Raw genomic sequence first — 12,813 nt, forward strand, 5'->3', positions numbered from 1 at the left:
AAAGATGGTTACGGAGGAGTTCTGTCCAGCCCGGGAAAAAGTACAGTCAACCTCAAATACGACCTTACGTTACCGTCGTAACCAAAAGAAACACAAGTAATTTAAAGTGAAAGTACTCAGAAGGCGATCATTACAACACACACACACACACACAGCAGAGTAAACCAGTGAGCCCTCCTCTTCCTTCGGTCTTGTTCTTAGTTTACAGCAGCTCTACTGTCATTTATTCAGCCATCATGACTTTGTGTGCTGATTAAAACTCACCGTGTCGGCTTCACCGTGTCCTCCTCCATGTTCTCTTCTCTTCCTCCACATGGAGTCTGATTAAAACTCACCGTGTCCTCCTCCATGTTCTCCTCCTAAACATGGAGTCTGAGCTGACTGACTCTTTCACTTTCAGTCACTGTTGCTCCTCCCCTCCTCCCCTCCTCCCCTCTCCATTTACAAGAAGTCAGGCTGTTTTTATTAGAGAGAGAGACCGAAGGAAGAGGAGGGCTCACTGGTTTACTGTACTGTATGCTGTGTGTGTGTGTGTGTGTGTGTGTGTGTGTGTAGACCATGATGTGTTCTTTTGCCTTGAACAGGTTTTAATTAAAACAACTTTTAAAAAGGAAATGTTGTTTTCTCATCTTAATGTATAAATCATATTATATCACATCTACTTGGTCTCAGACCGAAGCACCTTGTGTATATATATATATATATATATATATATATATACATATGTGTGTGTAAATTAAATAAAATATAAAAAATCTCAAATTAATATAATAAAAAAAAATATATAATAATAATAATAATAATAATAATAATAATAACAATAATAATAATACTACAACTACTGATCCAAAATGTAAATTAATTAAAATATTAAAAATCTAAAATTAATATAATAGTAAAAAAGTATTATTATTATTATTATTATTATTTTTATTATTATTATTATTATTATTATTATGAATAAGATAATAATAATAACAATAATAATAATAATAATAATATGCTGGGCATACTACAACTACTGATCCATATTGTAAATTAATTAAAATATTAAAAATCTCAAATGGATATAATAATAAAAAATATAGATAATAATAATAAAATCATCAATATAAAATAAAGCCATGTATATCATATAAATAGTTTTGTAATAATAATGTAATGATGTTATTATATTATATTATTATATATAATATTATATATTCTATAATATCATTTTGTTGTAGTAATAAAAATGTAAATAAATAATAATAATAATAACAATAATAATAATAATAATAATAATCATAATAAGTAAAGTGACAAAGTAATAAAGACGTATAAATAAATAAATAAATAAATAAATAAATAAATAAATAAATAGGAATAATGACCAAAAGAGAAAAAAGTGTTTATTTATAAAGCACCTTTCAAAATAAACTTACAGAAACCTTTTGGGGGTTCTGGGGAGAAACAACATCAGATTATAATGAAGTTTATCTTCTTCTTTAGTGCTGCAAGTTCATAAAAAAATGTGCTATTATTTACATTTTAATACACAAATTGTATAATCCAGTTTGTAATTCAATTCTGCTCTTAGGAGGAAAAAAATACTTTAAGATAAACTAAGGAAACATTTATTTGTCATTTGTTTGTTCCTTTTTTCTGTTCCGTGTCGTTAGAATTTACAAGGAGTCCCTGAAGGTTGCATGAGTGAATTACCAGACTGTCGCCACACGGCGGCGCTGTTTCACCGTAGAGATCTATGGTGGTTCCACCATAGATCTCTATGGTTCCTGCACGGTGACTGTCAAGTTATTGAAGGTAAGCTGGTAACAGACCGGAAACCAGATCATATGCCTTTAAAAATAAAACCCCTTAAATGTAAACTTCAAGAGATAAAAATAATTGTTTTAAATTAAATGTTTTAGATTAATCCAGCATAAACTATAACTCTAGATTTACTGGATGTACCTGGATGTATCTGTATTATTAAAATAAAATCACAATAATGTCAAGTTGAGTTAATTAGAAATGAACACATTTAGTGCAGTAAAACAACAACAACAACAACAACAACAACAACAACAACATTTCCCTGAGTTGTAGTGGAGTAGAAATGTTTCTGTTTAGATATATTGAATGTACCTGGATGTATTTGTATTATTATATGAATTATTCTTATTATTTTCTTATATATCAGTATTTTTCAATTTATTGTTATTCATTTATTAATTGTTTACACATTCTTTCTAGTTTTTCTAAAAGTGATTATCATTAAAAGTTTTTACACAAGCAAATGTTAATTAAAATCATAATAATGTCAAGTTAAGTAGAAATGAAGCAAATAACATTTAGTGACAACAACAACAACAACAACAACAACAACAATGTAACCATAAGTGTGTGTGTGTTTCTGTGTGTGTGTGTGTGTGTGTGTATATGTGATGAAAATAATAAAAATAAATAATAATAAATATTTCATAAGTAAAGCATGATAAAAATATATATTTACATAAATATATATATATATAAATATATATATATATATATATATATATATATATATATATATATATATATATAAAATATAATAGCAAATGAATAAATAAAAGAGAAGATGTTGTAACAATAAGAGCAGAAAATCTTTAAAAATGGTTTAAGACAGTAAAAGCCAAATTAAACAGATAAATCTTAAAAATATGAACCGTCTCTGATGCCCTCATGGTAACATACAATTACTAAAGTAAACTACAAATATAATAAAATACATCGATAATTTACCTACTTTTCTGTTTTCACATTTGAGTCATGTTGTATCTTGATTTAGGCTTTTATTCGGAAAGAGCCTAACCGGAAGTCCCATGCCTCTCGGGTCCCGAAGAGAGAAAAGAGAGAAAGTCTTTATTTTTCTGTTGTTGTCGCCGTTGAAGTGAACAGGAGCCGACATGTGTCCCGGTAAGTCTCTGGTCCCGGTAAACACTCACACACTCGCGGCTTCTGTCCGTTTTCACACCTTATTAACGGAAATAAAGTGTGATTTGTTTCCAGATTTGTGCTCTGGATCATTCCTGGAGAATGAAAAGACAAAGTGAAGAGAAGAGAAGCAGAAACACTTTGTTCACTGTGTTCCGCCTCGGATCCGCCTCTCCAACATCTCCAGCGGCTTTTATGCGACTGGAGACACTAAAACACTAAATAATGGCGTTCTTCGTGAAAAAGAAGAAATTCAAGTTCCAGACTCATCTGACGCTGGAGGAGCTGACGGCGGTTCCTTTTGTCAACGGAGTCCTCTTCTGCAAGATCAGGCTGCTGGACGGAGACTTCATGGCCACTTCTTCCAGGTAAAAACACCTCAAACACCCCAAATATCACCCCAAACACCTCCAAATCACTACAAAACACCTCCAAATCACTACAAAACACCTCAAACACCTCAAATATCACCCCAAACACCTCCAAATCACTACAAAACACCTCCAAATCACTACAAAACACCTCAAACACCTCAAATATCACCCCAAAACACCTCCAAATCACTACAAAACACCTCCAAATCACTACAAAACACCTCAAACACCTCAAATATCACCCCAAACACCTCCAAATCACTACAAAACACCTGAAAACCACTACAAAACACCTCAAACACCCCAAATATCACCCCAAACACCTCCAAATCACTACAAAACACCTGAAAACCACTACAAAACACCTCAAACACCCCAAATATCACCCCAAAACACCTCCAAATCACTACAAAACACCTCAAACACCTCAAATATCACCCCAAAACACCTCCAAATCACTACAAAACACCTCCAAATCACTACAAAACACCTCAAACACCTCAAATATCACCCCAAACACCTCCAAATCACTACAAAACACCTGAAAACCACTACAAAACACCTCAAACACCCCAAATATCACCCCAAACACCTCCAAATCACTCCAAAACACCTCCAAATCACTACAAAACACCTCCAAATCACTACAAAACACCTCAAACACCTCAAATATCACCCCAAAACACCTCCAAATCACTACAAAACACCTCCAAATCACTACAAAACACCTCCAAATCACTACAAAACATCTCAAACACCTTAAAATCACTCCAAAACACCTTAAAATCACTCCAAAACACCTCCAAATCACTCCAAAACACCTTAAAATCACTACAAAACACATCAAAACACCTTAAAATCACTACAAAACACATCAAAACACCTCAAACATCACACATCACGCCATTTAATATAATTTAAAATAGATTTTCCTCGTATTAAACTCACTATAATGAACTTAAAGTGCATTTATGAAGCTACGTTGTGCATTTATTTATTTATTTATGCGTATTATGTTTATTTTCTAATAGGTTATGGTGTTTCTGTAATAAATCATAAACACAACACTACTTTCAGTTACATTTGGTACGATTAAATATACCTTTTAAGAGGATTTCCCCCCTATTAAAGTCACTTTAATGCACTCTAACTGCATTTATTGGTATTTTTCTTCTACGTTATGGTGTTTATATAATAAATCATAAACACAAAGCTAGTTTTTCAGCTCATACAGTGTTCCTATAACATTCTAGATGGTTCCTAGTCTGGTTTGTGTTGTGATTATTATGGCAAATGTAGTTTTTTTGCTGTCACCATGAAGGATTTCTTATATTTTAGGCGTTTTAGGTTTTAGATTTTCCCCACCCCGTCATCACTGCACACATGCAAATCTCCTTTAAGAAGCATTTTAAAGTCTTTTGTTGCAGTTTGATACATATAGAAACCCAGTTTTCCTCTATTTAACTCACTTTAATACACTTAAAGTGCATTTAAGAAGCTATACAGTGATTCTATTGTATTCTATATAGACCCTAAAACTTGTTTATGATGTTTTTATTATGGTACATGTAGTATTTTTGGCATCTCCATACAGAATTTCATATGTTTTAAGGTTGTGTGTTTATTTTTGTTGTTGTAGTGTTTATTAAAACTTATTTAAGAAGCATTTTAAAGTCTTTTGTTGCAGTTTGATACAGAAAAGCCCCAGTTTTCCTCTATTTAAGTCACTTTAATACACTTAAAGGAGCTTAAAGTGCATTTAAAAAGTTATAAAGTGACTTTTTTCTAATGTTTCATGGAGTTTTACAGCTCAGATATATTTTATAATCTTCTTCAAGGTTCCAGAAACTTGTTTATGATGTTTTTTATTACGGTACATGTCGTGTTTTGCAGTCTCCATTCAGTTTAGGTTTCTTTTTCCCCTTTTGGTGCCATAAAAGTCGATAAAAATCTTTGCTGTTATAAAATTTCCCATAAAATCATTGTTGTTGCTTTGTTGCACTGAACTATTTCAGTGTCAGGGTTTTTTGCTGCTGGTTAATGAAAGGCTGGTTTGTGAGAGTCACATTTAAAGGCAGGGTGTTGCCCTGGACGAGCAGACTAAACACAGAGGAAACCCTCTCCAAACCACTTCACACCAGTTACATTATCTCCTCTGCAACCTCTCAACCTCCTCAAAATCACTCCAAAACACCCAAAACACCTCCAACATCACGACAAAACACCTCAAAATCACTCCAAAACACCTTAAAATCACTACAAAACACCTCAAAATCACTCCAAAACACCTCAAACATCACGACAAAACACCTCAAAATCACTCCAAAACACCTTAAAATCACTCCAAAACACCCAAAACACCTCCAACATCACGACAAAACACCTCAAAATCACTCCAAAACACCTCAAAATCACTCCAAAACACCTTAAAATCACTCCAAAACACCTCAAAATCACTCCAACATCACGACAAAACACCTCAAAATCACTCCAAAACACCTTAAAATCACTACAAAACACCTCAAAATCACTACAAAACACCTCAAAATCACTCCAAAACACCCAAAACACCTCCAACATCACGACAAAACACCTCAAAATCACTCCAAAACACCCAAAACACCTCAAACATCACACATCAAGCCATTTAATATAATTTAAAACAGATTTTCCTCGTATAAAACTCACTATAATGAACTTAAAGTGCATTTATGAAGCAACGTTTTTGTTTTTAGTCTTTGTTCCTCCAGATTCCCTCCATAACATCAACACCTTCCATCTCTTCTTCCTGCCTGCATTCATTGGGATTTTTTTATTCGCTCTGACTTTTCTGCACAAAAAACCCTTAAACATCACTGGATTCATGCAAATCTTCTTTAAGAGGCATTTGGGATTATTTTACTGCAATTTAATAGACTTTTCTGCACAAAAAACACTCTTATACATGTCTTCATTTGTGTAAATCTTTAAGAGTTTTTTTTAAGATGATTTTACTGCCATTTAATACACTTCTCTGCACAAAAAACCCCTTAAACATCACTTGACTCATGCAAAACTTCTTTAAGAGTAATTTTAAAGTAATTTGGTGCCATTTAATACACTTTTACCATAAAAAAGTCTCTTATACATCACTTTATTCATGCAAATCTTCTTTCAGAGGTGTTTTAGAGTCTTTCGGTGCAATTTAATAGACTTTTCTGCACAAAAAACACCCTTCCTGACCTCACTGTGCTGCAGAAAAAGCCTGTGAAAAGACTCTCCACGTTGACACATGACCTGAAAACCTGCAGCTCAGTTTCCACAAACGTTTGTGTTGTAAGTTAGTGTGTCGTGTGTTTCTCTACCAGGTGTTTAAAAGGCCCCTGGGTGCTCTGACTGTCCTACATGAACTAAATAAGAGGGCAAACATCACTTTTTAAAGCTCTGGGACATTGTTTATCCTCCTTTCTTTCCAAAGCCAGCCTGCAGCACAAAGCCTTCCTCTCTGTTACAGCGTTGACCTACAAACACTGCAGCTCGCACAGAAACGCCCTCAGACATCCCTCCACACATGCAACACTTCTCTCACAGGCATTTTAGGTTATTTTACTGCAATATAATACTCATTTCTGCACAAAAAACACCCTTAGACATCACTGGATTCATGCAAAACTTCTGTAAGAGGCATTTTAGGTTATTTTACTGCAATTTAATACTCGTTTCTGCACAAACAACACCCTTAGACATCACTGGATTCATGCAAAACTTCTGTAAGAGGCATTTTAGGTTATTTTACTGCAATTTAATACTCGTTTCTGCACAAAAAAACACCCTTAGACATCACTGGATTCATGCAAAACTTCTTTAACAGGCATTTTAGATTATTTTACTGCAATTTAATACTCATTTCTGCACAAAAAACACCCTTAGACATCACTGGATTCATGCAAAACTTCTGTAAGAGGCATTTTAGATTATTTTACTGCAATATAATACTCATTTCTGCACAAAAAACACCCTTAGACATCACTGGATTCATGCAAAACTTCTTTAAGAGGCATTTTAGATTATTTTACTGCAATATAATACTCGTTTCTGCACAAACAACACCCTTAGACATCACTTGACTCATGCAAATCTTCTTTAAGAGGCATTTTAGATTATTTTACTGCAATATAATACTCGTTTCTGCACAAAAAACACCCTTAGACATCACTGGATTCATGCAAAACTTCTGTAAGAGGCATTTTAGATTATTTTACTGCAATTTAATACTCATTTCTGCACAAAAAACACCCTTAGACATCACTGGATTCATGCAAAACTTCTTTAAGAGGCATTTTAGATTATTTTACTGCAATATAATACTCGTTTCTGCACAAACAACACCCTTAGACATCACTGGATTCATGCAAATCTTCTTTAAGAGGCATTTTAGGTTATTTTACTGCAATTTAATAGACTTTTCTGCACAAGAAACACTCTTATACATGTCTTCATTTGTGTAAATCTTCTTTAAGAGTTTTTTTTTTTAGATGATTTTACTGCGATTTAATACTCGTTTCTGCACAAACAACACCTTTAAACATCACTGGATTCATGCAAAACTTCTTTAAGAGGCATTTTAGGTTATTTTACTGCAATTTAATACTCGTTTCTGCACAAAAAACACCCTTAGACATCACTGGATTCATGCAAAACTTCTGTAAGAGGCATTTTAGATTATTTTACTGCAATTTAATACTCGTTTCTGCACAAAAAACACCCTTAGACATCACTGGATTCATGCAAAACTTCTTAAAGAGGCATTTTAGATTATTTTACTGCAATTTAATACTCGTTTCTGCACAAAAAACACAATTAAACATCACTTGACTCATGCAAAACTTCTTTAAGAGCAATTTTAAAGTCATTTGGTGCCATTTAATACACTTTTACCATAAAAAACTCTCTTATACATGACTTCATTCATGCAAATCTTCTTTCAGAGGTATTTTAGAGTCTTGTGGTGCAATTTAATACACTTTTCTGCATAAAAAACACCCTTAAACATCACTGGATTCATGCAAAACTTGTTTGATATTAATTTTAAAGTAATTTGGTGCCATTTAAGACACTTTCTACCCTAAAAAAGATCCTCAAACATCACTTCATTCATGCAAAACATCTTTAAGTTGCATTTCAAAAGTATTTCAGTCCAATTTGATATAATTTAGAAATAATTTTCCTCTTTCAAAACCACTTTTTTACATTTACGTGAGCTTAAAGTGCTTCTAAGAAGCTATTTAGTAAATTTATTGGCTTTTTAAAGCTCATGGTGCTCCTGAAAGAATTCTTTATGGTTCCTTGACTTGTTTGTGATGCGTTTATTGTGTGTCGATATGGGATTTCTTATATTTTAAGTGGTTGATTTAGATTCGCCCCGACTTCCATCATCACTTCACACATGCACAACTTATTTCAGATACATTTTTAAGTCTTGGTAAAACTTGATACAGTAACAAACATGTTTTCTCTCTATTTAAGCGTCTTTAACTCACTTAACTTAGCTCAAAGGAGCTGCACAGTGAATGTATTGACATTTACTAAATCTAAATGTTGATTTTAATATTCTTTTAAGGTGTTTAAACGTGTTTGTTGTGTTAAATTGAGTGATTTTGCGGTGACTCTATTAGATGAGTTGTGGTTGAGGAGGTGCTTTGGTTCCTCTCTCTACATTCTGACCTATGAACTCAACTTGTTATATTGTCGGCCGGCTGAGTGTTTTATTGGCAGAGAATCTCTAAACTGCTGTTAACCCATTGTTCCCATGAAGGAATGTTCCTGGTTCTCCAGGTCTGAGTCCAGGACTTCCCACATTCAGGACTGCAGTGTTTCAGGAGTTAAAACCTCCTTTTATTGAGACATTTCCACACCCAGTCCGTCCCTCGTGTTCCAACAGGCCCCTTAAACTCCACATTCCTGAACTTCACATTCCTAAACTTCACATTCCTGAACTTCACATTCCTAAACTTCACATTCCTGAACTTCACATTCCTAAACTTTAGATTCCTAAACTTCAATTTCCTAAACTTCACATTCCTAAACTTTAGATTCCTAAACTTCACATTCCTAAACTTTAGATTCCTAAACTTCACATTCCTAAACTTTAGATTCCTAAACTTTAGATTCCTAAACTTCACATTCCTAAACTTTAGATTCCTAAACTTCACATTCCTAAACTTCAGACTCCTAAACTTTAGATTCCTAAACTTTAGATTCCTAAACTTTAGATTCCTAAACTTCACATTCCTAAACTTTAGATTCCTAAACTTCACATTCCTAAACTTCACATTCCTAAACTTTACATTCCTAAACTTCACATTCCTAAACTTCACATTCCTAAACTTCACATTCCTAAACTTTACATTCCTAAACTTCACATTCCTAAACTTCACATTCCTAAACTTCACATTCCTAAACTTTAGATTCCTAAACTTTAGATTCCTAAACTTCACATTCCTAGACTTTAGATTCCTAAACTTCACATTCCTAAACTTCACATTCCTAAACTTCACATCCCTAAACTTCACATTCCTAAATTTCACATTCCTAAACTTCACATTCCTAAACTTCACATTCCTAAACTTCACATTCCTAAACTTCACATTCCTAAATTTCACATCCCTAAACTTCACATCCCTAAACTTTAGATTCCTAAACTTCACATTCCTGAACTTCAGATTCCTAAACTTCACATTCTTAAACTCCACATTCCTAAACTTCACATCCCTAAACTTCACATTCCTAAACTTCGCATTCCTAAACTTAAGATTCCTAAACTTCAGATTCCTAAACTTTAGATTCCTAAACTTCACATTCCTAAACTTCACATCCCTAAACTTTAGATTCCTAAACTTCACATTCCTAAACTTCACATTCCTATACTTCACATCCCTAAACTTCAGATTCCTAACCTTCACATTCCTAAACTTCACATTCCTAAACTTCACATCCCTAAACTTTAGATTCCTAAACTTCAGATTCCTAAACTTCACATTCCTAAACTTCACATTCCTAAACTTAAGATTCCTAAACTTCAGATTCCTAAACTTTAGATTCCTAAACTTCACATTCCTAAACTTCACATCCCTAAACTTTAGATTCCTAAACTTCACATTCCTAAACTTCACATTCCTATACTTCACATCCCTAAACTTCAGATTCCTAACCTTCACATCCCTAAACTTTAGATTCCTAAACTTCAGATTCCTAAACTTCACATTCCTAAACTTCACATTCCTAAACTTAAGATTCCTAAACTTCAGATTCCTAAACTTTAGATTCCTAAACTTCACATTCCTAAACTTCACATCCCTAAACTTTAGATTCCTAAACTTCACATTCCTAAACTTCACATTCCTATACTTCACATCCCTAAACTTCAGATTCCTAACCTTCACATTCCTAAACTTCACATTCCTAAACTTCACATCCCTAAACTTTAGATTCCTAAACTTCAGATTCCTAAACTTCAGATTCCTAAACTTCAGATTCCTAAACTTCACATCCCTAAACTTCACATCCCTAAACTTCACATTCCTAAACTTCACATTCCTAAACTTCACATCCCTAAACTTCAGATTCCTAACTTCACATTCCTATACTTCACATCCCTAAACTTCAGATTCCTAACCTTCACATTCCTAAACTTCACATTCCTAAACTTCACATCCCTAAACTTCAGATTCCTAAACTTCAGATTCCTAAACTTCAGATTCCTAAACTTCACATTCCTAAACTTCACATCCCTAAACTTCACATTCCTAAATTTCACATTCCTAAACTTCACATTCCTAAACTTCACATTCCTAAACTTCACATTCCTAAATTTCACATCCCTAAACTTCACATCCCTAAACTTTAGATTCCTAAACTTCACATTCCTGAACTTCAGATTCCTAAACTTCACATTCTTAAACTCCACATTCCTAAACTTCACATCCCTAAACTTCACATCCCTAAACTTAAGATTCCTAAACTTCAGATTCCTAAACTTTAGATTCCTAAACTTCACATTCCTAAACTTCACATCCCTAAACTTTAGATTCCTAAACTTCACATTCCTAAACTTCACATTCCTATACTTCACATCCCTAAACTTCAGATTCCTAACCTTCACATTCCTAAACTTCACATTCCTAAACTTCACATCCCTAAACTTTAGATTCCTAAACTTCAGATTCCTAAACTTCACATTCCTAAACTTCACATTCCTAAACTTAAGATTCCTAAACTTCAGATTCCTAAACTTTAGATTCCTAAACTTCACATTCCTAAACTTCACATCCCTAAACTTTAGATTCCTAAACTTCACATTCCTAAACTTCACATTCCTATACTTCACATCCCTAAACTTCAGATTCCTAACCTTCACATTCCTAAACTTCACATTCCTAAACTTCACATCCCTAAACTTTAGATTCCTAAACTTCAGATTCCTAAACTTCAGATTCCTAACCTTCACATCCCTAAACTTCACATTCCTAAACTTCACATTCCTAAACTTTAGATTCCTAAACTTCACATCCCTAAACTTCACATTCCTAAACTTCACATCCCTAAACTTCACATTCCTAAACTTCACATTCCTAAACTTTAGATTCCTAAACTTTAGATTCCTAAACTTCACATCCCTAAACTTTAGATTCCTAAACTTCACATCCCTAAACTTCACATCCCTAAACTTCACATCCCTAAACTTCACATTCCTAAACTTCACATTCCTAAACTTTAGATTCCTAAACTTTAGATTCCTAAACTTCACATCCCTAAACTTTAGATTCCTAACCTTCAGATTCCTAAACTTCACATTCCTAAACTTTAGATTCCTAAAGGGAAGTTGTCTAAACAACGCGGCAGAGTTAATCTTTTCTTCTGTCTGATTCAGAACCATGTTTATGAGAGCAGCTTGTTGTTTGTTTGTGTGTTTGATAAAATGCTGCAGTTGTTGTTGTTTACTATCAGTTCAGTCTGACTGGATACTTTGTTGTCAGTTTGTGTCTTTGACTCTCATTGTGGAGAATAAAAAGACTGAAGTCACATGAAAACACTGAGAAGTTTATCTGACTGGACAAAACAATCACAATATATTGAATCAATACTCGCCATGGCAACAACTGTTGGCTTCATTTCTCGATGTTCGCAAAGGATCAATACTGCTGATAACTTTTGGATCGATTGCAGAAGTGTGTGTGTGTGTGTGTGTGTGTGTGTGTGTGTGTCACTTGACTCATGCAAAACTTCTTTAAGAGTAATTTAAATGTAATTAAGTACAATTTAAGACACTTTTTGTCTCCCTTTTCATCACTTAATTCATGCAAAACTTCTGTAAGAGGCATTTTAGATTATTTACTGCAATTATATACACTTTTACCTTAAATACTATATTGTGCATCACTTTAGGCATGCAAATATTCTTTTTTTAAAGTCTTTTTGTGCAATTCAATACACTTTTCTGCAATAA

The 12,813-nt window shown here is 33.5% G+C and overlaps 1 protein-coding gene across 1 annotated transcript in view; it reads left to right on the forward strand.

Annotated features, from left to right (window-relative positions):
• Positions 1–2,889: 2,889 nt before the first annotated feature.
• eeig1a (estrogen-induced osteoclastogenesis regulator 1a) overlaps positions 2,890–12,813 on the forward strand; it is a 54,187-nt gene continuing 44,263 nt past the window's right edge. Inside the window, exons 1-2 of the mRNA XM_059337820.1 lie at positions 2,890–2,937; positions 3,015–3,323. Of these exons, the coding sequence (XP_059193803.1) occupies positions 3,181–3,323 (143 nt within the window). The 5' untranslated portion in view covers positions 2,890–2,937; positions 3,015–3,180. The remainder of the gene's footprint in view (positions 2,938–3,014; positions 3,324–12,813) is intronic.

The sequence above is a fragment of the Centropristis striata genome, chromosome 7 (genome assembly GCF_030273125.1).
Source record: "Centropristis striata isolate RG_2023a ecotype Rhode Island chromosome 7, C.striata_1.0, whole genome shotgun sequence".
Lineage (NCBI taxonomy): Eukaryota > Metazoa > Chordata > Actinopteri > Perciformes > Serranidae > Centropristis > Centropristis striata.